The following is a 24,117-nucleotide window of genomic DNA, read 5'->3' as shown; positions in this document are numbered from 1 at the left end:
AATAATATATAATAATATAATAATATAATATATATATATATATAAATTATTATTATAAAACCAATGTAAACATACAAAGATGCACAGGATACGCAAAAAGGAGTGTACTACTGGTACTACTCTGTTTAAAAATACATGAGTTGCTAAATGTACCGGAAACGACATCTGATGTTCCTAACCCTATGGTTCCTACCGACTCGGGGTTCCTACACGATTAAAATATCACTCCACCTTTTAATAGTCGATAGTACAGTATTTCTGCCTCAGTTGTAGACGTTTAGTTTTAGAAGCCACACTGTACAACTCCATAATAAATAAATAAACTTGTTTTCTCATATTTACCCCACAGAACTATTGTTCTATATTATTGTACACACACGAGCATAGTTATGGGTAGCACAATTGTGCTTTCTGCTATTCTGTAAAATTGACGTGCCTGGACAACGTTGGTTCTGTACTGAACTTGCTACGTAAACAGCGTAAATATTGTTCTCTCATCCATTCTGCAGGTTGGTTAACTTATCACTTGGGCGGTGGATGGGTGGAAGCAGTTTGTCGTTTCATTGTTTATAGTTTTACTGTTATCTTTGTTAACTTACACCAGGAGCAGAAGGGTTAGGTACGTTGATATGACGCTGTAGTAGCCACTGTGGATATCATGAACGCTAAACTGAATGACATCGTTTTGTGTTAATAAAACAACCTCTGCCATCCTAACCTCGCCTCACCAGGCTTTCCACCTCGGAGGAAAACTCCCATCCAGAGACTGAAGATGTCCAGGCGCAGGATCACACAGGAGACCTTTGATGATGTTGTCAAAGAGAACGTCGAAGAGTTTGACATGGATCCAGATGAGGCACTAAGAGAAGCTGTGGAGCAGTTTGAGTCTCAAGGTAACAAACATGGATGGACACTGTCTGATGCTACGCTATATTTGCATCCTTAGATTTAATGTCATGCTAATATTTACCACCTATATTTAGTAGTAGTCATATACTATACAGTATTAATGAACCCATTGCTGAATGGACTGCATGCGATTATTTGACATGTTTGTTATGCACTAACCAGAAAATGACAAGTCATTTATATTCTATTCTGCCTGTTTTGTCAGGTGTGGACCTAAGCTTTATAGTGAAGGCCGTACCGACATCATCTCATGATGACACACAAGAGGGCCAAACTCATGAGGTCTTGCAGGTGAGAGTTGGGGGAAACTAATAATGCCCCACACAGTCTAAATCAGTGTTTCTGAAATGTTTTTATAGTGAGGACAGACATAACTCTGATAGTGTACATATTAAACAAAATTGACCCATAAGGGTTCCATTTGTACACTCGGAGTTACAGACCTGTAAGAGTCCATTTAGACCCCCTGTCTCTTCTCTGACAGGCCTTGGAGTCCCTTCGACTCGGACAAGACAATCCCAACATGACTGCAGACCTCAAACGCTTCACTGAGCAGTGCTCTGTGGGATTTGCACAGAGGTACCTGGCGGGTCAGAAAGGTGCCTTCGCCATTGTTCTCTCCTGCTGCAGAAAGAGCTTGGAGGAGCAAGGAGATCTGTTGGTGGCTCTCGCTGCCCTGGCCATGTTGACGGATGGACAGCCGGACTTGTTAAACACAGAGGGCGTTGGCCTCCTCTTCTCTATCCTATATAATTACCGGGAAGACCCCGCTGTGACACGTGTGGGCTTTCGCACCGTGCGCCACTGCTGTTTGAAGCACGAGCAAAACCGACAGGACTTTGTCAAGGCTGGTGTTCTGGCACTGATGACGCGTGCCATCACTAAGGTTATTTAGACATTTTCTACATGTAGACACTGACACACTTCACAGTTCACACCTTATTTATTGCCGCTTAGTTTTTACAGTTTTTTTATTATATCTTTATTTTATTATGATCTATTATTGACACAGTCTGCCGAGCATGCCACTCAAACATTTCACTGTATATACGGTAATCTACTGTATGTTTATTATTCGTGAGTTAATGATGAATAAAACTTGTTGAATCTTTAATCACACAGCACATCGCATGTGCGGAGGTGGTTAAGGAGGCCAGTGCAGCTCTCAGGGTCATGACCTTCGATGACGACATCAGAGTTCCGTTCGGACACGCTCACGACCACGCCAAGCTCATCGTAATGGAAAACAATGGACTGAAGGTCATCATCGAGGCTGCCAAATGTAAGACACACATTTATCCATTGGAGTGGTTGTCCTTGCTGAAATAAAAAAATACAAGCCAAAAAAGTCAAAGTAGTGGGAGTGAACCTTGAATGTCACTAACCAACTAGATAAAGTGCCCCTTGGGGCACAGGTCTCCACCAGGGCAGGTCAGGTTGTGGCCTCCTGGTGGCGCTATAATAGGCCAATGTGAAAAGGGTGCCATTTCTTCTCACGCCTTGGATGGCAATTGGATGATTTGAGGCATTTTGTCCACCTGTTGGTGGCGCTATAACAGGCCAATGTGAAAAGGGTGGGATATATTCCTCAGCCTAGTAGGTCTAAGTCTGAAAGATTACACGTAAATTGCACGCTGTGTTCATGATTTGAGGCTTTTTGTTCAAAACGGGCCAATCCTGCAAACTTTGAAAGCCAATGTTAGCCAATTAGGATGGAATATGAAATATTGGACAGATCCGTCTTGAACACATGACTATAGAGATAGCACAGATCAGTGAACCAATAGAATCCACCAGCTGTTTTTGCCGGCAAATTTGAATCCCCCCCTCTAGGCAGGCTACTTTGAAAAAGACGTCAAAAGCGCTACGAGCTTGTAGGTCATACCCCAAAATGCTGCAACAGAGAGCTCCACCCCTTTGCTTCCATAGAATGGAAGTGAACCGAGAAGCTGATGTTTCTGATGCGTAGGTAGCACATGTGTGACGTGCATGCCCTTATGCTCCAGCTCCATCACCCAAGGGTAGAATGTAGATCTGTTATTTTTGGCAAGTGGCATACTACAATTAGGCTACTGTCAAAATACTGAGAAATACTTCAATTAAATATGTTTTTCTTTTTTCAACATCCATTTTGCTGATGTTTATACTATTTTCTTATATTTATGTCTCTGCCATCTATCTCCCTTTCAGCTCATCCCGATAAGGTCCCTGTTCTCAGTGATCTGTGTGCCACCTTGTCCCATCTGGCTGTGAGGAACGAGTTCTGTCAAGACATCTGTGACCTTGGAGGGTTAAAATTCATGATGACACTGCTTGCAGAGAGCTTTGAGTCGAAGGTACGTTTACTCTACAAGATATGTTAATGATATGAAAATGTCAGCAGCAGTAAGATAAGTATAATTGCCCGATTGGAATCTGATTTATTTGATCAAGTCTGAAAAACGTTTAGAGAATCAGATTTGAACTACATTCCTAGATGGTGAGCAATGCGATTCAAATATTTCTAAAGGTGTGTAAGATTTATACTTTTGACCGTCATACAACAGACACTGAGTTAAGCATTGCTTGCATGTATGTCGTATGTCGTCATTACCACCAGTGGCGTATCCAGGAATTACGTTTTGGGCAGGCAAGATCATGTGTTAATTGTCGTCTCCCCGCGCACAATCGTAGCACTAAAGGTTTTCAAAGAGATATACCTGCCAGACGAGTAGGATACAAAGGCTGAAAGGCATGCATTTACATTCCAATGGGTGATTGAGGGTCGCGCTCTACCGCAACGGCCAATCAGCTGTCCATTAATAGTTCTCAGGTCTTGTTTTTGTCTTCTTTTTTTCTCATTGTATGGATTTTGGCCAGGCCAGATTTGGACAGGCGGACGCCTGCCCTCGCCTTATTGTAGATACGCCTCTGATTACCACAGAAACCCAATGCAGAGTAAGACAGGTCGATGATGTCTGAATACACAAATCCAGTTTAATCACTTGCAAATAGCAGTGTGGACAGTCAGTCCCTAAAGATCATATTTGAGGAACAAATCAGGTGTCCTTGCAGTCTGAACAAAGCCCGATTTAGCTAAACGAAGGCATTTAACATGTATAAGGATTATTGTACATTATGTGTAATTCACAAAGTACAGAGAAAATGGGATGAGATTGAATATCAATGTCAGGCTGGGGTTGACACTAAAGTCATAGAGGCAAGTACAGGTCATGATCTACTCGCCCAAAGGTCATGCCCACTTGTCCTAAAAGAAAATTGTCAATTATAAAATTATGTAAAATTTGAATTACTGTATAATTTAACACATTGTTTTTTTTACTTTCTAGGCCTGAGCGATAAGAAAATCTTACCTCAATTTCTATGCCAAATACCTACATAGCTATATATAACTATGGGTTGGCAACAGTGCTAAACAGTGCTCTTATTTTACATTCCACAGACCAGAAGACGGAGCATTCTGTCCACATTCAAGTGTTTAGACATGTTATGCTTATAGACTGTTGTGTCCCATCTCAAACAAGAACTTGCCCGCTTACTCCACCTGCCCGAAAGTTTTATTTACCACTCAGGGGCAGGTAGGCAACCCTTAGTGTCAACACCTGTCAGGCACACTAAATCTAATGATCTAATGATAACACTTGTGCGGGATGTCACCCAGCTTTTTAACTGTGCTAGGACAAAGATCTTCCATGCTGTCCTAGCAGTCCTCTCATTGAGCTGCCCTTTTCTTTTACAGGACATAGTTCGACAGGTCCTGAGTGCTATAGGAGCCATAGCAGGGAATGATGACGTGAAGGACGCGGTGGTGAACGCGGGTGGGGTGCCACTTATTGTGGTCGCCATGAACACACACATGGGCAACTCCAATGTGAGTTTAATGTTTAAATATTGTGTTTACATTAAATGTAAGGTCTGTAAAATCTACGAGCTAACGGCAAGCGACGCCGTCCTACTCGAGGAAGAGTATAAAATAGGCTTAGGATCTGTTTTCTTATTCTCCTGTAGGTGTGTGAGCAGGGCTGCGCGTGTCTGGCTGTCCTGTGTCTTCGAAAACTCAACAACTGCCAGGTCATCATGGACAATGGGGGACCCCTGGCTGCCATACAGGCCATGAAGTCTCACCGTGGCCAAGTCAATGTGCAGGTAACTCAAGAGGGCCTCATAATTAACAAGCTCCCTTGAAGTCATTAAAGCATTAAAACTCATCTTGTTACCGGGGCGGACCAGGTTTTTTTCCAAATCACCCAATCACTGAACATGTTCCTTTAACATGCAAAACTGCCCAAAATCACTTTCACCTAGAAAATCCATTCACATTTTTTATAATTCAGCTGACTGTGGAGACACATGCTGGAACTTTTTACTTTGAAATGTTTTATAGTTTCGGAGTTATTTAATTTAAACGCCAAATGCATTCTCAATGGCGAAAACACAAACTTTGGCACCACGTGTTAAAAGAAAGTGTTTTGATTTTTCTGTTTTTTTTTTTTTTTTTTCAAAGATGTCTACAGACGTCTTGGGCTATGCACGTGCGGTAATACCCAGGACGTCCACAGACGTTTTGGGCACAAAATGTGTTAATATAGCTTCCTTTTCTCCACATCCAAACAGAAACAGGCTTGCATGCTTTTGAGGAACCTGGTGGGGCGCACCGACGCGTTCAGCCAGTCCATCCTGGAGATGGGAGCAGAGGCCCTGATATTGGAGGCGCTGCGCTCTTACAACGAGGACTGCGGTGATGTGTGCCGAGCGGCCCTGAGAGACCTGGGATGTAAAGTGGAGCTCAGAGAGCTGTGGACGGGCAAGAAGGGCAACATTGTGCAACATTCAGACTCAGACTGACAGATACGAAGGGTCCATTTGGACACCTTGTGGTCCCCGGAACTGATGTTGAAGACATTGAGAACCATTGGTTCTCAACGTTTGCACCCAACATTCTTGGTTTTCAGGCTCGACAAAAGAATTGCCCTGTTCTAATGATGTGCAACGTTCAGATTAGGGCTGGACGACATGACTTCAAAACAATATCACAATTATTACATACTTTTGCCTCGATTACAGAGGTCCGTTCTACATCTCGGATGTTTGATATGTTATTGGATAATTGCCCAGTCCTGGTTTAGATGTGTTGTTTTACTTTTGTTTTCTGACATGTCTGTTTGTTTTGATATCCATAAGTATGTGTGTATTATGCAGTTTTATTGAGTGGTGTAAACCACTCCTACAACTGGCTTTTGTGTGCATACAAAAATGACCATGGTTGCTATGTTCAAAATAATTTCTGACGTAATTAAATCACACCCGGGTGAACTGGATGACCGTAGCAACCGTGGTCATTTTCTCTGCACAGAAAAAGCCAGTTGTGAAATCACATCCGGGTGTGATTTTTTTTTAAGCAATGCCCTACATTCTTGACCCCGCTTGGACAAAATGTGTTTGAGAAAAAATGAAGTCCCGCACACTGTCCTCACTTATAGCTAGCAGTAATTAATTAGGCTACTGGAGTCAGAGTTAGAGTTTTTGCTCTATTATGACCTTCAACAGGTATCACAAAAGAGAGCAAATCAGCATTTGCTGTTGAACTGATGGTTCTGTCTGCATGCTGCTCTTGTGTATGGAGGATGTGAGTCACATCTGTGTATGGAAAAACAAAACAAATGCCACACAATGATTAAAATGATTATTTATAGTTGTTTGTATGTTTTTAAATCTCATTAGTAGCATGAAGGAAACATGATCGGTAAAGGAAATAACTTGAAGCATAGGTTATGCAATACAGTGAGGGCAACAAGCTACACGATGGTGTTAATTTTGTCCACTGTGCAGAGAAGCTGTAACAAATCGCTCTGTTACCTTACCGCACACCGGGAGCTTTATAACGCACTTTATAACACACCCCCTAACCAAGGTAACTAAGTTACCTTGGTTAGGGGGTTGGGGGGTCTTATCTTTCCCTGGTATCATTCCCATTCAACCTCCTCCACATTAATATAATCCTCCTTACTCGACTGGGGAGCGTTGGCTTTGCCCTCTTGGGCTTCTGACAAGTGCTGTCGCCCTTTGCCATCTCACAATTTAATTACTAATTTGGTCCCCACTCCTTTGGCCTGCAAACTTAATTTTGCAACGAGCACATTTTCATCTATTACACCTTTAATGTTGTTCTGAATATTCAGGAATCACATTGTTTGTCAAATGTGAGTGTATGTTCTTGTGAGTCTGTATGTTTTTGTTAAGGATCTTTGGGGTGGTAGTGTAACAGGATGTGCAGGTGTAATCATAACTATACAGTTTAGTTTATTTTATTTTTAAACCATGCAGGTTTACAAAGTGCCGTACATACAAGTACATAACATTGGAGGAATGAAGTTCAAAGTGTCGAACTGTGCTGGACTGTAGGGGATGAGGGGCTTTGAAATGTATGGAGGTGCCAAACTCGAATTAAAAGTAATGAAAAGTAATTTAAAATGAATTCTAAGGTAGATAGGGAGCCAGTACAACGAATTGGAGCAATGTGGTGACATCTTTTAGATCAAATTATCTGAAATTCTAGTTACTCCATATGATGGAAATGGAAAGAAGAAATGCATTTTGATGCCTACTTGTGCTGTTACCTTTATTACTAGTGTGCTTTGTCTAATATTATTATTATTAGTAGTAGTAGTAGTAGTATTCTTTAATTTACTATAGTGCCTTAGCCTGTTGCCTAATTAGGCTAGAGGGAATATACCATAGACATGTTATAGAGAGGTTTGAAGAAGGAAAGCAGACCTTTATACAGTTTCAGTTATTGAGGGTCGCGTGCTCACAGTCACATATCACGCCCCTCTAACGGACCTATCAAATATACGCTACCTCCCACTGACTACATTTCCCACAATGCCACGGTGGTCGCCCTTGTCAATCGGCTGGTCCATTCCGCGTAGCGACAGTAGTAAAACACTTATCAGCATGGACGATCCCAGCCAAAGTCACAGTTGGGGGCAACGAGTCCTGGAAATATGTGAGAGAAAATGTCTTTAGGAGGACATGACAATGTTACAGACAACAGACAATGTTACATTTGTTCGTGTTTGGATGTTATCAACATTATCCAACAGGTTGTATTGTTAATAACGTTAGCCAAACAACAACGTTAGCTCAGTTGGTGTGCAGAATCTGTTAGCAGCAACCTTGCTAACGACCCTAAAATAACACCCCAGAGAGAGGCAGAAGCAACGACTGGTGTCAATAATCTGTAAGGTAAGATGTTTACAGTTTATGCTCGGATAAGTCACCGTTTGGTTGGTAATGGCTTGCAAACATAAGGCTTCTTGTAAAGAGTGTGGATGCATACAGCCGAGCCAGGTTAATATATAATGTGTTGCAACTTGTTGTCTTGTCTTCAAAGACACACAGGAATGTGTCGAAATCTTCTGGACTGTTCTCTATGAACATGTAGGCACGCGTTGACCACTGGTGCACAAAATATATGTTTCTTTTCCCTTTTTACCTCTATGATGAATTCCTGTTCTGTTCTTTGACTATATAGAAGTGTCTATTTGTACGTCTCTAAATGTTTTGATGAATTGAACATGGTGGACCCTCTTGTAAACAAGTGTAATGCTTAATTGCGTCGTCCACTCACAGTTAACAGTCTTTGTATTGAGTTTGTGCTTGAAATGTACTGTAATTCTGCAAACTGTAAACTTAATTGAAATGCAAATTGCCACAGAACACTTTGACAATATATTCAACTTTGCCAAACGAAACGAGGAAACAAAATAATAGTCGCAAAGTAGTCGGTGCTAGTAAATTGCATATCAATTTTGAAATGTACATTATGTGCATGCTTAAAAATGTCAATAAAATAAGTGATTCAGCAGTGATTGTGATGTAGAGAAACTATACCTGTCTGTGGCAGGTGACAGACATTTGAAACATCGATATATATATATAAAGAACAGCAAGTCTTGTGCAAGTGTGAGAGAGACAACACATTCTACAACCCTGTGTATAGTCTACTAGACAGGGTTGTAAAATGTGTTGTCTCTAGACAGGGTTGTAAAATGTGGGTGCATACTTAGTTTAGACTAGTCATTGGTTAGACATGGGTTAGGTTTAGTCTCAGGTGAAGAAGGGATGCAATGAATGTAACTTTCATGTAAAACAAATAAATAAAATTAATAATGATAAAAAATCTACTTAAACCTATCCTCAATTTTAAAGCACCAACTCAACTATCCTAACAAAATAAAACACCCCAATCCTAGTCCTAGTCTCAATCTATCTACTCTGATCTTATCTGGGATACAATATACAGGCGTCTGTGTCCCAGCAGGGTCTAAGGTTACCTTCTGATGAATTGAAAATGGTTTTTGATTGATTGAAATATTTATTAACAGTTTGCAGAATTACAGTACATTTCAAGCACCCAGTTGTAAACAAGTGTAATGCTTTATCAGTGTGTCGTCTACAGTAACAGTCTTTGTATTAAGTTGTGCTTTCATGTGAAATGTAGTTGTACCCATTCTGCAAACTGTTAATAAATACTTCAATCAAACAATCAATCTAATAAACTAGCTTACAACTCTAATAACTAAGCAAACAGGGATGGCAAGTGCTATAAGTCTACATAAAAGGCTATCTAAGTTACATAAGTTGAGCCTTTGCATATGCCTGTAAGGTCGCCAGGGCTAGGGACATATCAAACATCTAAGTGCATACCGTACGCAAGTGATTGTCCCAGTGCAGCGCCAGTGAAAGTGAAATCATTGGAATCATACAGTACATAAAGTGATAATGTCAGTCGTCATAACACATGTCATGTTTTTGAATGCTGTTGTGTAGCATCTATCTATAGACTATGACCTTCCAGACTGTCACCACTGCTTGATGATTTGCTGACCATTTAATTACAGATGACTGTGTGTTCAGTTCACAGTGAAATCCTCAGTGTTCTTTAATGGATATAAAATAGATTGTGGAAACAGCAAGTGGTTAAATCATCTCCATTGCAGCTGTAGCAAAGCTCCAGACAAACCCGCTATACTCCCACCACCTTGAAGTGTAAACTGATATGCCTGCTGTGTGAATGGAGGCTGGGAGGGAGAGGGTGAGAGGGCACGCTTGGGCCAGGGCGAGGGAGGGTGAAGAGGTGGGAGAGGTGCCGGGATAAGGGGGCTTTATAGCCCCCTTATCCAGGCGCCTCTCCCACCTCTTTCCAGAATCTGGCCTGATGCCCTGTTGTGGTGATGCCAAGCATTAGTTGCCCCTGACTACCCTGCCATGTCAACTGCCCCTCTGTTTGCTCTCACTTTCTCTCTGTTGTCGTCTCATCACTGCCTCTATCCATCTTTTCTTCCCCCGATTTCCCCTCCTCACACTATTACTGAAGGGTACTTTCACCTGCTGGCTTTCAAGCAAGACTGATTGTGTGGAGTGTAAATGATTAGCCTTATTTGGAATTCTTAGAAGTTGCAATTCTGTACGTTCTTTCTTGTAGGAATGTAGGTATTCTACCTGGGCCTGGGGCATTGCCCTTCTTGTCTGTAAACATTTTGTAAGGTTAGGGTCGCCTCAGAAAAGTCAGTTTACTTGCGTTTATTCAATATGCTGATACCACAACATGTTTTTGTCATCCAGGACATACAGATGGCAGATAATATTTCTGTGGTATGGTATAGTGCAGAATTAAGGAAGAGGAAGAACATCCGCACACCAGTTTGTAGAGCTCCGAGACTTGCAACAAATTGCAACGTTTCGACCGACTAGGTCTTCATCAGGCAAATAACAAACAAATAATAGTGCAGAATTTAACTTGGTAACCTTTACTTCCACAAAGTTCTTCTTCCACCCATGAATGTATTAAATACTTCTAGGTGTTCTTGTTTCACCAGAGACTGATCTGTTTAATGAGCTCCACCCCAGAGACGATTTGTCTTCTGTAAGTCTGAGTATAGTATGTCTAGAATGTTTCCTTTTAGTTTAGTCCCCGTTTTCATTCTGTGTTTTGGGGTTCTTCCCGGCTTTGACATCCTGACTCCTGACAGTTCTATGCGTGTGGAGGGGCCCATGGGTTGGCTGACTTTCCTTGTACAGACACCTTTCACCCAGAGAGGTCATGAAAGTTGTCAGTCTAAGGACAATATTGCTGTGGTGTGTTGTTTCATAGCTCTGCATGGCTTAGTCAGGGCCTTTTTAAAGCGTTTGAAAGGTGTGTGCCAGACAGTTGGAATATCCCCGGCTGTGACAACACAACAATCCGATTTATCAAGAAACAGTTGTGCATGTAGAGCCTGACCGACCGATCCCAGATTTATTTAAGTCCAACGCTGATCCCATTTTTGGACCGCAACGATAACTGACCATGTGAAAAAAACACTTAAGCCCTATTCAAACGTATAAAGGCAAGGTATACGCATGCATAAAGTGAGAGGCAAATCGAGTGGAAAAGTGAGTTTAACGTTGTTTAATGCAATCAGACTTTTCTGTTTGGATGTAGGAGCTGTCAAGGACGAGGCCAGAAAGTATTTTTTGCCACTCGGTAGGCTGCTCCTGCATAACTTCCAATTCCAGATATGATGATGATGTCAGTCACGCGCATACCCTAGTACCCTCTATACATACATCTTCAATAATGTGACACAATGAGTACAGTATGTAGATGCTATTTTAGGTACCATTATATGGTTCCACTTCTGGCTCCATCATTGTGTCTTAATAGTTTAGTACTGATTTCGTGATTTGACTCTGAGATATCTGCTTCCATGCTTATTAATGAATTATACAGTAGGGTAGGTTAGGCTCTTTACGGTTGTGCAACTCGCTGCTGAATGGCCTGACGTAGTCACACCTGAATGTAAGGCTTACCAAACGTTACCGGATGGACGGTCACATGAAAATCCATCCTCCAGCTACAGTTTTTTTTTACAGATCTAATTTGTCATTTGAACCCGTCTCTCTCTCTCTCTCTCTCCACTCTGCTGCGCATGGGAACGCCGGCGGACATTGTGTGATGTTGTCGTACCAGACAGTGGTGTTGTGTTGCAGACACAAAAAAAGAGATATCAAAGCAGACTAAAGTAACACAATTAGCCTAGCCTAAAAAAAAATGGAAATCCTAGTCAGATTATCTGCCCTTTCCATTGTCATAATTGTTATCGTTTTCCACTGAGTATGATATTGTATTCTATTCGGTACTCATATCAGGCATATTTGGAATATCTGACCTGTTGTTTTCCTTGGCTTGTACTTTCAATTCTTTCCAACTCTATTCTTCTTCCTTTTCCTGAAAACTACAAATAACGGGAGCTTGTATGAAAAATAATTTCACCCTTAAGTGTAAGGTCTACAACTATGATTTGGGCATTGATTGTGTTGTTGACACAATGAAAGGAATTGTCAGCCCACCTGAGAGTCTTCATTTGATATTTCACTGCCTCATCTAAACTGAATCTCTGTCCCTCTTTGTCATTGGCATCATCTGGTGCTGTCGCCCCCTGGAGGCTGGGGTACATGAGTGTGTCCAGTATCATCAGTGTGTAGTCCATGGGGATGGGGAATGGAGTCCAGGAACAGCGGGCGGTGCTTACACAAGCAGAGGTGCTGCCGGTGGCCTCCTCCAGCCAACCAGAGGTAAGCTGCTGGCGTGAAATGATGTTGATGATCAGCGTACGATGGTCTCGTCACTCGTGCTAAAATAGCCAATCTACCAGCTCTCACAATGTATTGTATTGTGATGTGTTGTGATCTGCTATTTACACTATTTTGGGAATATTTGGAAGGTAGGGTCCCTATTAGGCCCATAATAGGGACACTGGGTTGAAAGTGTAAACTGCAGAGGGGCAGTTGTGTTGACACCCACAAATTCCTTAAAGTCTTGTCACAGCCTTTCCCCGTCGTATGATTCGTGATGCATTGTGACTTGTGAGCTTGTAGATGTGCAATTTTCACTGTTTTGGACAATTCTTGTCAATTTTGGACTATTATTTTGCCTATAATCAGGTTGAAAATGGTTAAAAGCCAAATTAGGAGATTAGTCAATAGTTGTAATTAGTTACAGTATATCCTCTTTGTCTGTAGGAATCGGTTACAAGCTCTGTAGGTTGTGCTGCACAATTAATCGAAAGATCGAGATCTAGAGTCGGACACCTATGCAATCTCATTTTGTGAAGAGTCGTGCAGCACTAGTTGGCAGTCCAATACATTTTAGTTATTGCTTATGTTATTGTTAATATTTATATAATACATATTTTCATGGAAAAAATTAGAATCGTGTGAGAATCGTGATCTCAATTCTTGTGGAGGGAAATCGAGAGCGTGCAGCCCTTGAAAATTGTTACTTTTCGGGATTAAAATTCAAAACTAGTTACGTAAAAGTGTCTCATCCTCTTCTTCTGCCTAGTAGGAATGGGTATCTTTTATATTATCCTCTTCTTCTGCCTAGTAGGAATGGGTATCTTTTATATTACATTTGTCAGTAATTCATTTGAATATTATAGTTATTTGTCTTATCTGCGCCGTGTCAAAGTTTGTTTACAAAGCCTAAAAGCAAAACAGTAATGTAATATTTATTCATTATGTTCCCGTTTACAATGCAAAAAATAAAAACACAATTAAATTGGTAATTGCAATTATGTATGTGACAGTTAATTGTCAAGTAAAAAGGTGTGACGTATTCGTACGAGTGGGAGAAAACATCTGGCCCAACATCACATTCAGCCATTATCCTCATAAGCCCTGTCTAATCTACTCTTCCTCAAACACTACTTGAACAAGGCTATGTTTAGTAGTCTCGTTCCACAGGGAACACTACTAAAGGTGCCCCCCCCCCTCCCTTACCGCCTGGCTATGATCCGGCCCACATACCAGCTTGTGCTATTTGCTGTGCCTTCGCTTTTTCCTTAGCACTGACATCAGTGTGAAAACAGGCTCGTCATGCATACACCCACCTGCCCTCTCCTCTCCATCCAAACATAGACCTGTTTTTCTGAGCATTATATCAATTTAACCTTGTCACAATTAGTACTTAATCGCAAATAGCAATTATCGATTAACTATCGTCAATTAAGCGTGTCGACCAGCTATTACCTTGAAAGCTTGTCGATAGTTGGTCACTTCTTTGTATTTTTCACATATATATATCGTCCCTGTACAACTTTTGATTGCAAAGCCTAAAGGGCAAACAGAAATGTATTTTTTATTGAAATGTATTTTTTTTATTCATATGTTCAATGCCCAAAACACATTGCATCGTTAATTGCAATTATTAGTGTGACAATTAATCGTCAACTTAAATTTGTAATCGTGACAGCCCTAACATTATACTGCATGTTATAATCCTACAAAACTCTGTCCTGTCCGTCCGTCCGTCCGTCCGTCCGTCCTCATCCAGCGTTCTCTCCAGTGGGTTGACCAACACATGGCCATTGACCAGTGGCATATGCATGCAGGTGCTGAGGAAGGCACTTTTGCTATGGGAGCTTTTATAGCCGTTAAAAAGCACACGCGTGTGAAGTGAGGGCCACTCTGATCATCATACATCATCTCATTCTGGCCAATCACAATTTGCGTCCTCACTTTTACATCTTCACTTTTTCAAGTGTTTTGTGTTTGCACAAACCTGGAAAGCTGGGCATAGGAGGGCCTAGCGCCCCTCAAAATCTGAGCAAAGAAAGAAACATTAACCTAAGACTAAGAGGCAGAAATGGAGATTTGATTTAGGTGGCTACTAGTGACTAGTGTGTAATCATGTTTTACTACTACAATGCAATCAGCAAATTGCTAAATATCTAAATGAAAATAGGTTTTTAGCAGTGGGAAAATCTAATGTATGAGTGAGTGTTTCACTCAATGTAAGAGTGACTATAGTCTCTGTCTCTGTGTGCAGGGCCTGAAGCAGACTCCGTCCATCCTCAATTCTCTCCTCTCGGGGGCTTTAGCTGGAGCCGTAGCGAAGACGGCTGTAGCCCCACTGGACAGGACCAAAATCATCTTCCAAGGCAGGCTGGATGCTCCATTTATACTTCTGCTGGCTTAAAATAGTTTAGATTATAGGACATGGACACAGAATGGTCTAGATTCTAGAACAGGGGTTTTCAACTGATTGTGAACGAGGGACCACCACCCTGACTTAGAATCAACCTGGGGACCACTGTTATGTTGGGTGGGGATATGGGCTAAGATTAGTGCTTTTGTAACACTTGCTATGCATCCCATGTGTATACATCCCACTGTTTCTCAACCATTGACTACTAATCATTTCCTAAACATAATGACCCAACCAGACAATCCGGTGCACTAACTCCCTTTTTCTGTTGAATTTCTTGACCTCCAACTTGTCCGTAAATGACTACATGGAAAGTCATCATAGGTCACCAGGTCATTCAGTTCACGGTTTCTCAACTAGTGGAAAGATTTTTTTTTAAAATGAAAAATCCTTCATTACTTTTACTTTTGACAACCCCTGGTCTAGAACAGTGGTCTACACAGTGGGGTCCAGTGGTCCTTGATGGGTTTCCAGGGGGTCCCCAGATACATTTTTGATGGTTAGAATTGGAAACAATGTATGGAAATTGTAGGCTATGTATGTGTTTCCATGATGAAGAAGCTTGATGTGTTTTTTGTTTTTGTTTTCCTTGCAGTGTCCTCAGCCAGATTCTCTGCCAAGGTATGTCTGGGGAACATAAGATTCACCTCCAGTGCTGGAATACATTTAAAGAACTGAATAATTCCAGAGTACTGCGTTTTTATAGAGTTTTTGTTTTTACCAACAAAGGTCTTCTTTAAACAGTCCTAAGTAACTTTGTTAAAGAAAAGAAACACATCTGTGTGGGGGCATGTTCCTCTTATCCCTAGGCCTTAAAAAAACCTAAATATAGTTAAATCTTCATTCCATAATCTTGGTGATTGGAGATGCTCTCCCTGCTCTTCTATTGAGAAATGTACACTATATCCTGTGGTCGGGTAGGACACCTGCTGGTTGACAAGTAGTACTGCGTGAAGCTCAAAAGTGCAGTTGCCAAACAGGCTTTCCATATTAAAACGGCAGGTGTTCAGATCTCAGGTAGAACATAACAGTTACAGATTGCATCTTTAAAAGTTGTATTTACATTTTCAAATGTACAAATTCAGTCTGAAATCTCAGGACTTAAAAAATATTATTTTTATTTCGTTTTTCTCTGAAGCCACTGAATTCCTTCCACACAGACTTATTATTCTATCTCATTTTCCATTCACGTTTATTTCCCTGTTGTATTGGATCTTTACTTCATGGCATGCTGACCCATATTCAAATCATCTTTAACATGTCTTGCATGTAACCAGTTGGAACACGCAGTCACCCTGCTGCTCATACGTGTGTGTGTGTGTTTCCCTGCTGCTCACACGTGTGTGTGTGTGTGTGTTTCCCTGCTGCTCACACGTGTGTGTGTGTGTGTGTGTGTGTGTGTTTCCCTGCTGCTCATACGTGTGTGTTTCCCTGCTGCTCATACGTGTGTGTTTCCCTGCTGCTCACACGTGTGTGTGTGTTTCCCTGCTGCTCACACGTGTGTGTGTTTCCCTGCTGCTCATACGTCGGCGTGTTTCCCTGCTGCTCATACGTGTGTGTGTTTGCCATGCAGGAGGCCTACAGGCTGATCTACAGGACCTACCTGAAGGATGGCTTCTTCAGCTTGTGGCGGGGCAACTCTGCCACCATGGTGCGAGTCATCCCGTATGCTGCCATCCAGTTCTGTGCCCATGAGCAGTACAAGATACTGCTGGGAGGCTACTATGGATTCCAGGGGAAGTGAGTGGCTTTTTTGCACACACACACACACACAACTGAGGGACGGTGAGTCAGCAACGCTCGCAGAATCATCAAATATCCAAGCCACCCCAACCAATTTCAGATGATGCTTTATGGTGGCTACAGTAGGTCATGTCATGTGGCTATGTAGACACATGAACAAGCTGGCCAGGGCAAAAAACTTGGCAAATGCTACCCCTTCCAAAAAAATAAAATAAACTAATAGGACATATTGCCATGAAACATGTTCAGTGCATTTATGCTTCCTGGCAGATGAACCCACTATTTGACTGACTCCATCCTCCTAGCTATCCTCTAGCGCCACCCTCTGGCCAGAATATCAACTTTTCACTCGATACATCACATGATCTAGCCTGCTGATTTTGGTGACCCCGTTTTGCCCGTGAGCATCACTCTGATCCATGTGTTTAATCTTTCTTCTCTGTTCCAGAGCCCTGCCTCCATTTCCAAGGTTACTGGCTGGCTCCATGGCTGGTACCACCGCAGCCATGCTCACCTACCCCCTGGACATGGTACGAGCCAGGATGGCCGTCACTCCCAAGGAGATGTAAGGACTTATGCTGGACGCTTATGCAAAAATCATAGTGGTATATTAAAGGTGTAGTGAAATGAAAACCACTTTTAGACCATATCCGTGGTCATCATATGGGCATACCATGCCAAAAAAATGGGCAAATTCTCATTTTTGTGTTTTTATATCAAAAGTCCATACAAAATATTTTGTATTACTTCCTGAAAACGTGCTGCGTGATGACGTGTAGAGGCCCACATAGATAAAAGCCAATAAAAATGAAGCTCACCCGTTTAATTCCCCATATCTCCGTCCACAGCTGCTACTGATTACAGAAATCTTCCGTTTTTATTCCCATTCCCACTACGCCTTTAAAGGCGTAGTGAAACGGAAATGGTGGACATTTTATTTTGAAGTTTCAGACGGTCTCAAGTTGAAACACCGCTATGAAGTTTCTGAACCAATCAGAGCGTCGCATCCCTTCAGGGGATGGGACGGTAGCTAGGGACGGGTAGCTATGCTACGCAGGACAGCGTGTGTATGTTTGTTTACAAATCAGATAGTCAGCCAGCTTTACCAGTTTACTCTTAATGTGGCTTATTTCTACCCTATAATGTTTTCAGATACATTTTTAGCGTGATGATTAAGTTGAATGGATGTTACCTTGAATGGGAATAAAAACGGAAGATTTCTGTAATCAGTAGCAGCTGTGCAGCCTGTGCTGGACGGATGCGGAGATATTGGGAATTAAACTGGTGAGCTTCATTTTTATTGGCTTTTATCGATGTTGGCCTCGACACGTCATCACGCAGCATGTTTTCGTTTTCAGGAAGTAATAAAAAATATATTTTTATGGACGTTTGATATAAAAACACACAAAAATGAGAATTTTCCCATTTTTTTGCATCCATTGTTAGGTATGACCATATGATGACCACGGATATGGTCTAAAAGTGTGAAAAACGTATTTTACATTTCACTACACCTTTAAAGGTGTAGTGAAATGGCTTTGGGCATTTTATTTTGAAGTTTCAGCCTCAGAGCGTTGCATCCCCTCCAGGCTATGGGACGACAGGGACGTAAGTCTGTCATGCACGACCACATGCATACATATGCAGAGTGGTTTGTTTACAAAATGACAGACGAAAATCCAGGGGATTTTTTTCTAACCTACAACCTATATACAGACCTGCACACAGGCGGTGCGCCAGTGCGCATGCGTCGTCAAAATTAATTCTGCGCTGTCAATCAAGCGCCGGGAAGCGCTTCTGCGTACCAACAGCTGGGGCCGCCTAGAATGATTATTATGGCCAGAATACTAGTAAAATCTGTAGCGAGAGCATTTCCCACCGACTGCCACTCAAAGTAGCTACTGGCCAATCACAGCACGTCTTGCACAAGTGCACTGGTCATTGTGGCCAATCACAGCGCATCCTTACTCAAACGAGGGAGGATTCCATTTCCATTTCCATTATGCTGCTCGCTGCTGGGAGGAGGGTGGTTGACAGGAGGACAGGACTACTGAGAAAACTTGACACAAATGGTTCGGCTTCTCCGTTTCAGATGTGGAGCAAACTAAAAAGTAAAAGTTGTAAAAGGGGATGCTTTGGATGCTTTGCACTCTTCCCATTCGCCGCTGTGCTTGTGTTTGTTTTCCGGGTGCTGGAGCAAGTTGCTTGTGTGCGATGCCGTCTCTCACAGCCTAGGCAGCCACTGACTTTTTACGGGTACAGGTTTTAGTTCCGACAGTGGGAAGAGTGCAAAGCATTGCGGACTGGCACTGCTGCTGCACAACATGAAGCTTATCAACATGACAACACCGTGTCCCGACATACTGTCCCTTATTATCGTAAAGTCGGGTAGTGTACACTGTTTATTTTTGTGTCTGACTGTCTGATTGTACGTTGCCTCGGTAAAAACAAAAGGGAAGCCTGACGTATGCTTCGCCGTACGACGTGTCGTATGTTAAACAAATAGCTGATCTGCAAGCTCACAACGTGTCGCCTCCGCAACACGTTGTGAGCTAGTAGATCGGCTATTTAAATATATATATAATTATATATATATATATATATATTTTTTTTAAAGTACCTAACTATTGCTTTGATGCTCATATTATCCTTATGAAGTATTACGTTGTTTTTATTAGAATATGCATTTAGGGCTGGACCACACATGGACCTAGCTGCAATTTGCAACTCTAGATTTTTTTATATAATGGTATGAATCTAGAGTTGCAATACCCTCCATTGACTCCCCAGTCCCCACCTATCCAATAAATATAGTTTTTCTATAAGTTATTCATGCATCCCTCTTTTATCCATCCGGCGAGACGGGTCGCCGCATTTTGGCGCACCAAGTAACTTCTCCAGGTACTCCTCTGAGTACTAGACCAAAAAAGTTCTGTGCAGCCCTGCCTATATACATATTTTAGCGTGATGATTAAGTTTAAAACAAGTAATACACTGTCTGGATGTCATCTTGAATGAGTATTTCTGTAATCAAAACCACATGTTTGGAGGACATGCAGCAATGGGAATCAAATGAGTGAGCTTCATTTTTATTGGCTTTTATTGATGTGTATCTCTACACATCATCACGCAGCACGGTTTCGTTTTAAGGAAGTAATTAAAAAAATATGGACTTTTGATATAAAAACACAAAATTGATAATTTTCCCGTTTTTTGGCATCCATTGTTAGGTATGCCCATATGATGACCACGGATATGGTCTAAACGTGTGAAAACATTTATTTTTCATGTCACTACACCTTTAAGCCTAATTCATACTCTGTAGTACAACAGTGTAGCTTGCTGACAAGAATGTGATGTGTTGTTGGCTTGTACAGTAACTCTGTTATTTTCCCATGTTTGTTAAGTGATTTAAGTGTGTTAAGTGATTTTCTATTTAATATTCAATTTGTCCCACTGTTGATCACTGATCCCCCTACCCACAACTTGGCTGAAGTGTGTTGGATGTCTCTTTGTGATCTTATAATGAGCATTAGTGAGGGCCAATTATATGTAGACTAGCTTGCGCGCCTGCGGCGTGCTCACATCTAATGCCACGCGGTCCGTGTTGTCGTTTCTCCGTGAAGATCGTGTGTCCGAGTGAGAGAGACACACATTTCACATACATTTTGAACGTAGGCAGACAGCGATGTGTCGTTGGCCACTGACCGTGTTTTTCCCCGTGCTGGGCAGGTTGTGTGGGCACTGTGTAATCGGTCCATCGCATCACGGAAAGGGAAACTGCGAACACCCACAAAGCCGGGTTGAAAACGCAGAGGTAATGTCAGTGACGTATCACGGCCACAAAGTGCAGGCATAAACGGCACTTCCGCATACTCCACATACGTCACGGTCTATGATTTGGGCAACTGAACCGCACACAAAGCTGTGCGCGCACAAAGTGTGCACTTCTCAATTGTGTATATATATAGAAGATAGATGAGGCTAAAAATAATCCATATGTGACACCCGGGCTTGAGTCGTTCCATCTCCCCCTGTGTGCTCAGGTACAGTAACATCATGCAAGTGTTTGTGAGGATCAAACGAGAAGAAGGCATGAAGACGTTGTATCGAGGTTTCACTCCCACCATCCTGGGCGTCATGCCCTACGCCGGGCTGAGCTTCTTCACCTACGAGACTCTGAAGAAGATCCATGCAGGTACGACGCTCTGATGTTAAACCTTATATGGATACAAAAACTAATTAAGAAATGAAATGCTAAAATGAAAAAGGATGACCTCCACAGAGCTTTTAAAACATGTGGAATAAAAATCTTTGCTTTTCCCCAAATCATTGTGAATCTTGTGTAATAATTTGGGGCCCTGTCCAGAGCTTCTAGAGTGGTGCCCGTTGGGCACTGGCCTACTTGGAACGATGCAAGGTGATAATGGATGCCCCACCCAGTTATGTATGTGTCCCTTTATGCCCATATATGGAGTTCTTTGTCAGGCATGCCCAAATATGGAGTCTATGCAGATGTCAGAACAGGCAAGCTCCATATATGGAGCCTGGGCAGGGGCGCTGTCCAGAGCCCGAGCAGGGGCCCTGTCCAGACTCAGAGCCCGGGCAGGGGCCCTGTCCAGAGCCCGGGCAGAGGCCTTTTGTGGCGTTTCTGGACAACCGTGGGTCCGACCGACACCAGGCACTGCACTCCCTGTGGGGTGTGAAACGCATGTGTCGAATTTGAAGTCTGTGGGACGAACGGTTCTCGAGTTAGGTGCATTACAGACGTACACACGTATGTACTGTACAGACAGACATTTATAGATAAGATATTTCAGTTATTTGTCATATCTGCCCTGTGCATTTTTCGATTACCAGGCGAACATTTGAATGTATTCTTTATTCATATGTTCCAATATTCAATGCCACAAACACAATTCAATCGTTAATCGCAATTACTTAAATGTAAACTTAAAATTTGTAATCATGACAGCCCTAGTATCCAACTGACGTTGGCGTTTCTTTTTTGTAACTCCTTCCCGCCCCCAGAGCGAAGCGGGCGGCCGCAGCCCTACTCGTACGAGCGCCTGGCGTTCGGAGCGTGCGCCGGTCTCCTCGGCCAGTCGGCGTCGTACCCGCTGGACGTGGTGCGGCGCCGCATGCAGACGGCGGGCGTCACGGGCCACACGTACGGCACCATCCTGGGCACCATGCGGGAGATCGTGGCGGAGGAAGGCGTCATCCGCGGACTCTACAAGGGCCTCAGCATGAACTGGGTGAAAGGGCCCATCGCCGTGGGGATCAGCTTCACCACCTTCGACCTCACGCAGATCCTGCTCAGACAGCTGGGCTACAAATAGCCCGATCGGTAAAGCTAGGGCTGCGACGCGCCGGGGGAGCTGTTTCCGGTGAGCGGCACAGTCATGAGACTGACCAGGTCGAGTTGAGGTGAAGAGAGGAACACAAGGAGGGTTCACCTCGTAACACGAGCGCTCGCTCTCCTAACGTCAACTGGCTCAGGATTGTGTGGGCATCGTTGAGTGTATTTAACAGCTTTACGTGTGCACGTAGGGGTCGGGTCCCGAGACGAGCGAGTCCCCCCCCCCCCCCCCCCCCCCCCCCACGGGCACGAGGTAAGGCGACCGGTACCCCATGGTACCCTGCACACAATGTCCTGTACAGTATGTCCAAGTGCAATAAGCTAAATTTTTGTTTCCATTTCTACAGTTTTTCTTTCATTCTTTTTGCACACAGAATACCTGCCTCTCTCAACCCCCGGGTGTGTGTCAATCAATCACAGAGCCCCCTCTTACCCGCCTTACTGCCTTGTGTACGCAGACACCCTTCCAACGCAAACTAGATTACCCCTCCCCTTGGTGACATTTCATTTTGTTCGTCACATGTGGCCCTATGAGATTGTGTTTGTTGTGTTTGAATTAGGTTTAAAGGAATTAGACTACGCACGCGCACGCACAGAGAGAGAGAGTACGTAAGGGTGGCATGTTAAAGGGAAAACCAATTATAAAGTCTCTTGGTAAGGTATTACCAAGAGCCACCAGAATCGTTTCAATGTACCTTGGCATAGATTGGTGTGTCTGGACGTCTTTCTACAGGGCGGAAGGAACACCATTCTAACAAAAGCTAATCCCTCGTTTGGTGGGGATAGCCGTCTTTTAACACAGGGACCGATTGACGTGCTTGGTCATTAATTGTCAAACGGAGACGAGCGGGCAGCTAGGCAGGTGCGGGATACCTGACAGACGTATAGCGACAAAGTGGGCACGTGCATCACGGCATACATGCCCGCCTTGTGTTGAGCGTTTGTCTATGCAATGAATTGTCTATTCACACGAGGAGCGCAATGCGACCTCACAGATGCAAGTGAGTACGGCGGTGTAGTGTCTCTCCCCGTGTGAAAGGCCCTTAATGTCCCTTAGGCCCTATTCATACTTGTTGCATCCGTAAGTACAGATAACCTTAACAACTGTTTCATGTATTCATCACTCCATTTACTGTGCAGTGTTTATGATGACTAGAAGTAGTCTATGATGAACCACAATTTAGCCGGCTGATATGCCACAATAGTTTGATCATGTAACGGGCATCTTAATTTCCCCAGCACAGGAGGAAAATATCAAATTACCAGTCTTTTAATATCTTGTCAACAATACATTGGAACAAAAAGGACTATACTTTTTGTTATGTGTGGGGTCTGTGCCAGAATGAATAATGAAACTAATACAGTCCATGAGAGCTACAAGAATGTACAGGCTTAGAGAATGTGTACATTAGCCTGAACACACAACGCCATCACTTTGAAGACCAACATCATTTGCAGCGATGTCCGGTCCTCCCCAAGTAGAATGTGTGCATTTTCTGTGCTCGTAATGCAATAAGGCCACCTACACAGAATGACTTTACCATAATGTATCAAAAGTATTTAAATTCTATGAACATCAAATGTATTTCTTATATTAAGTGAATATGATTCTGGCAAATGTCTGAATGTTGGCGAACAGACTGGAGCTGTATGCGATGGCTGTAGTTTTAATAATTTACACTTATCACAGATGGTGCTCTGTTAACCATTATCTTTTTAACTGTACAAGTCTGTGCTTTACCACAGATGTACCACTCCATCATGCTTGGTTTCGTCATCATTTTTAACTATTTATGATTAACTGTGGGAGTTAACGGGTGGGTTATTATTAGGCTTGTGCACACTCAATTTCATGTTAATTGGGGTGTATGAAGTGCGCAAGACCTGGCATGCCGTGCACACAGATTTATATCCGGTATGCAGAGGTTTCTGCGTGAATGTCTTTTAAAAGTTTTGTGGGTACCGTACGCCATCTTTCAGTATGAAAGCTACGCAGTCTTTTAAATATGAGGCCCCTCGTGTAGGTACAGTATATGATTCATAATAATTTTTACACCCACCCACAGCAGGA

The 24,117-nt window shown here is 42.7% G+C and overlaps 2 protein-coding genes across 4 annotated transcripts; both read left to right on the top strand.

Annotated features, from left to right (window-relative positions):
* Positions 1-403: 403 nt before the first annotated feature.
* LOC306943386 (armadillo repeat-containing protein 6-like) lies at positions 404-6,601 on the top strand. 3 transcript variants are annotated; one of them, XM_079529674.1, is made up of 9 exons: positions 404-509; positions 732-893; positions 1,115-1,200; positions 1,394-1,795; positions 2,032-2,191; positions 3,100-3,245; positions 4,649-4,780; positions 4,918-5,055; positions 5,524-6,601. In XM_079529674.1, the coding sequence occupies exons 2-9, from the start codon at positions 773-775 to the stop codon at positions 5,752-5,754; spliced, it is 1,416 nt and encodes a 471-aa protein (XP_079385800.1). In that variant the 5' UTR covers positions 404-509; positions 732-772; the 3' UTR covers positions 5,755-6,601. The 3 variants fall into 3 exon arrangements, with proteins under 3 accessions (XP_079385800.1, XP_079385802.1, XP_079385801.1); XM_079529676.1 differs by having other exon boundaries at positions 509-619; positions 764-893; XM_079529675.1 differs by having other exon boundaries at positions 509-619.
* Positions 6,602-7,805: 1,204 nt separating this feature from the next.
* On the top strand, positions 7,806-22,388 carry slc25a42 (solute carrier family 25 member 42). Its single transcript, XM_079529455.1, has 8 exons — positions 7,806-8,154; positions 12,399-12,528; positions 14,783-14,894; positions 15,537-15,562; positions 16,515-16,681; positions 17,133-17,249; positions 20,731-20,882; positions 21,716-22,388. The coding sequence occupies exons 2-8, from the start codon at positions 12,442-12,444 to the stop codon at positions 22,024-22,026; spliced, it is 972 nt and encodes a 323-aa protein (XP_079385581.1). The 5' UTR covers positions 7,806-8,154; positions 12,399-12,441; the 3' UTR covers positions 22,027-22,388.
* Positions 22,389-24,117: the final 1,729 nt, after the last annotated feature.

The sequence above is a fragment of the Electrona antarctica genome (genome assembly GCF_951216825.1).
Source record: "Electrona antarctica genome assembly, chromosome: 19".
Lineage (NCBI taxonomy): Eukaryota > Metazoa > Chordata > Actinopteri > Myctophiformes > Myctophidae > Electrona > Electrona antarctica.
This window is presented reverse-complemented; position numbering and strand designations above follow the sequence as displayed.

Excerpts from the sequence above, each read along its gene's own strand:
- slc25a42 (XM_079529455.1), top strand. The coding sequence starts at position 12,442 with ATGGGGATGGGGAATGGAGTCCAGGAACAGCGGGCGGTGCTTACACAA. Across the intron at positions 15,563-16,514 it reads CAGCCAGATTCTCTGCCAAG|GAGGCCTACAGGCTGATCTA; the intron begins GTATGTCTGGGG and ends TTTGCCATGCAG. Across the intron at positions 20,883-21,715 it reads TCTGAAGAAGATCCATGCAG|AGCGAAGCGGGCGGCCGCAG; the intron begins GTACGACGCTCT and ends TCCCGCCCCCAG.
- LOC306943386 (XM_079529674.1), top strand. The coding sequence starts at position 773 with ATGTCCAGGCGCAGGATCACACAGGAGACCTTTGATGATGTTGTCAAA. Across the intron at positions 894-1,114 it reads GGAGCAGTTTGAGTCTCAAG|GTGTGGACCTAAGCTTTATA; the intron begins GTAACAAACATG and ends CTGTTTTGTCAG. Across the intron at positions 1,796-2,031 it reads TGACGCGTGCCATCACTAAG|CACATCGCATGTGCGGAGGT; the intron begins GTTATTTAGACA and ends TTAATCACACAG.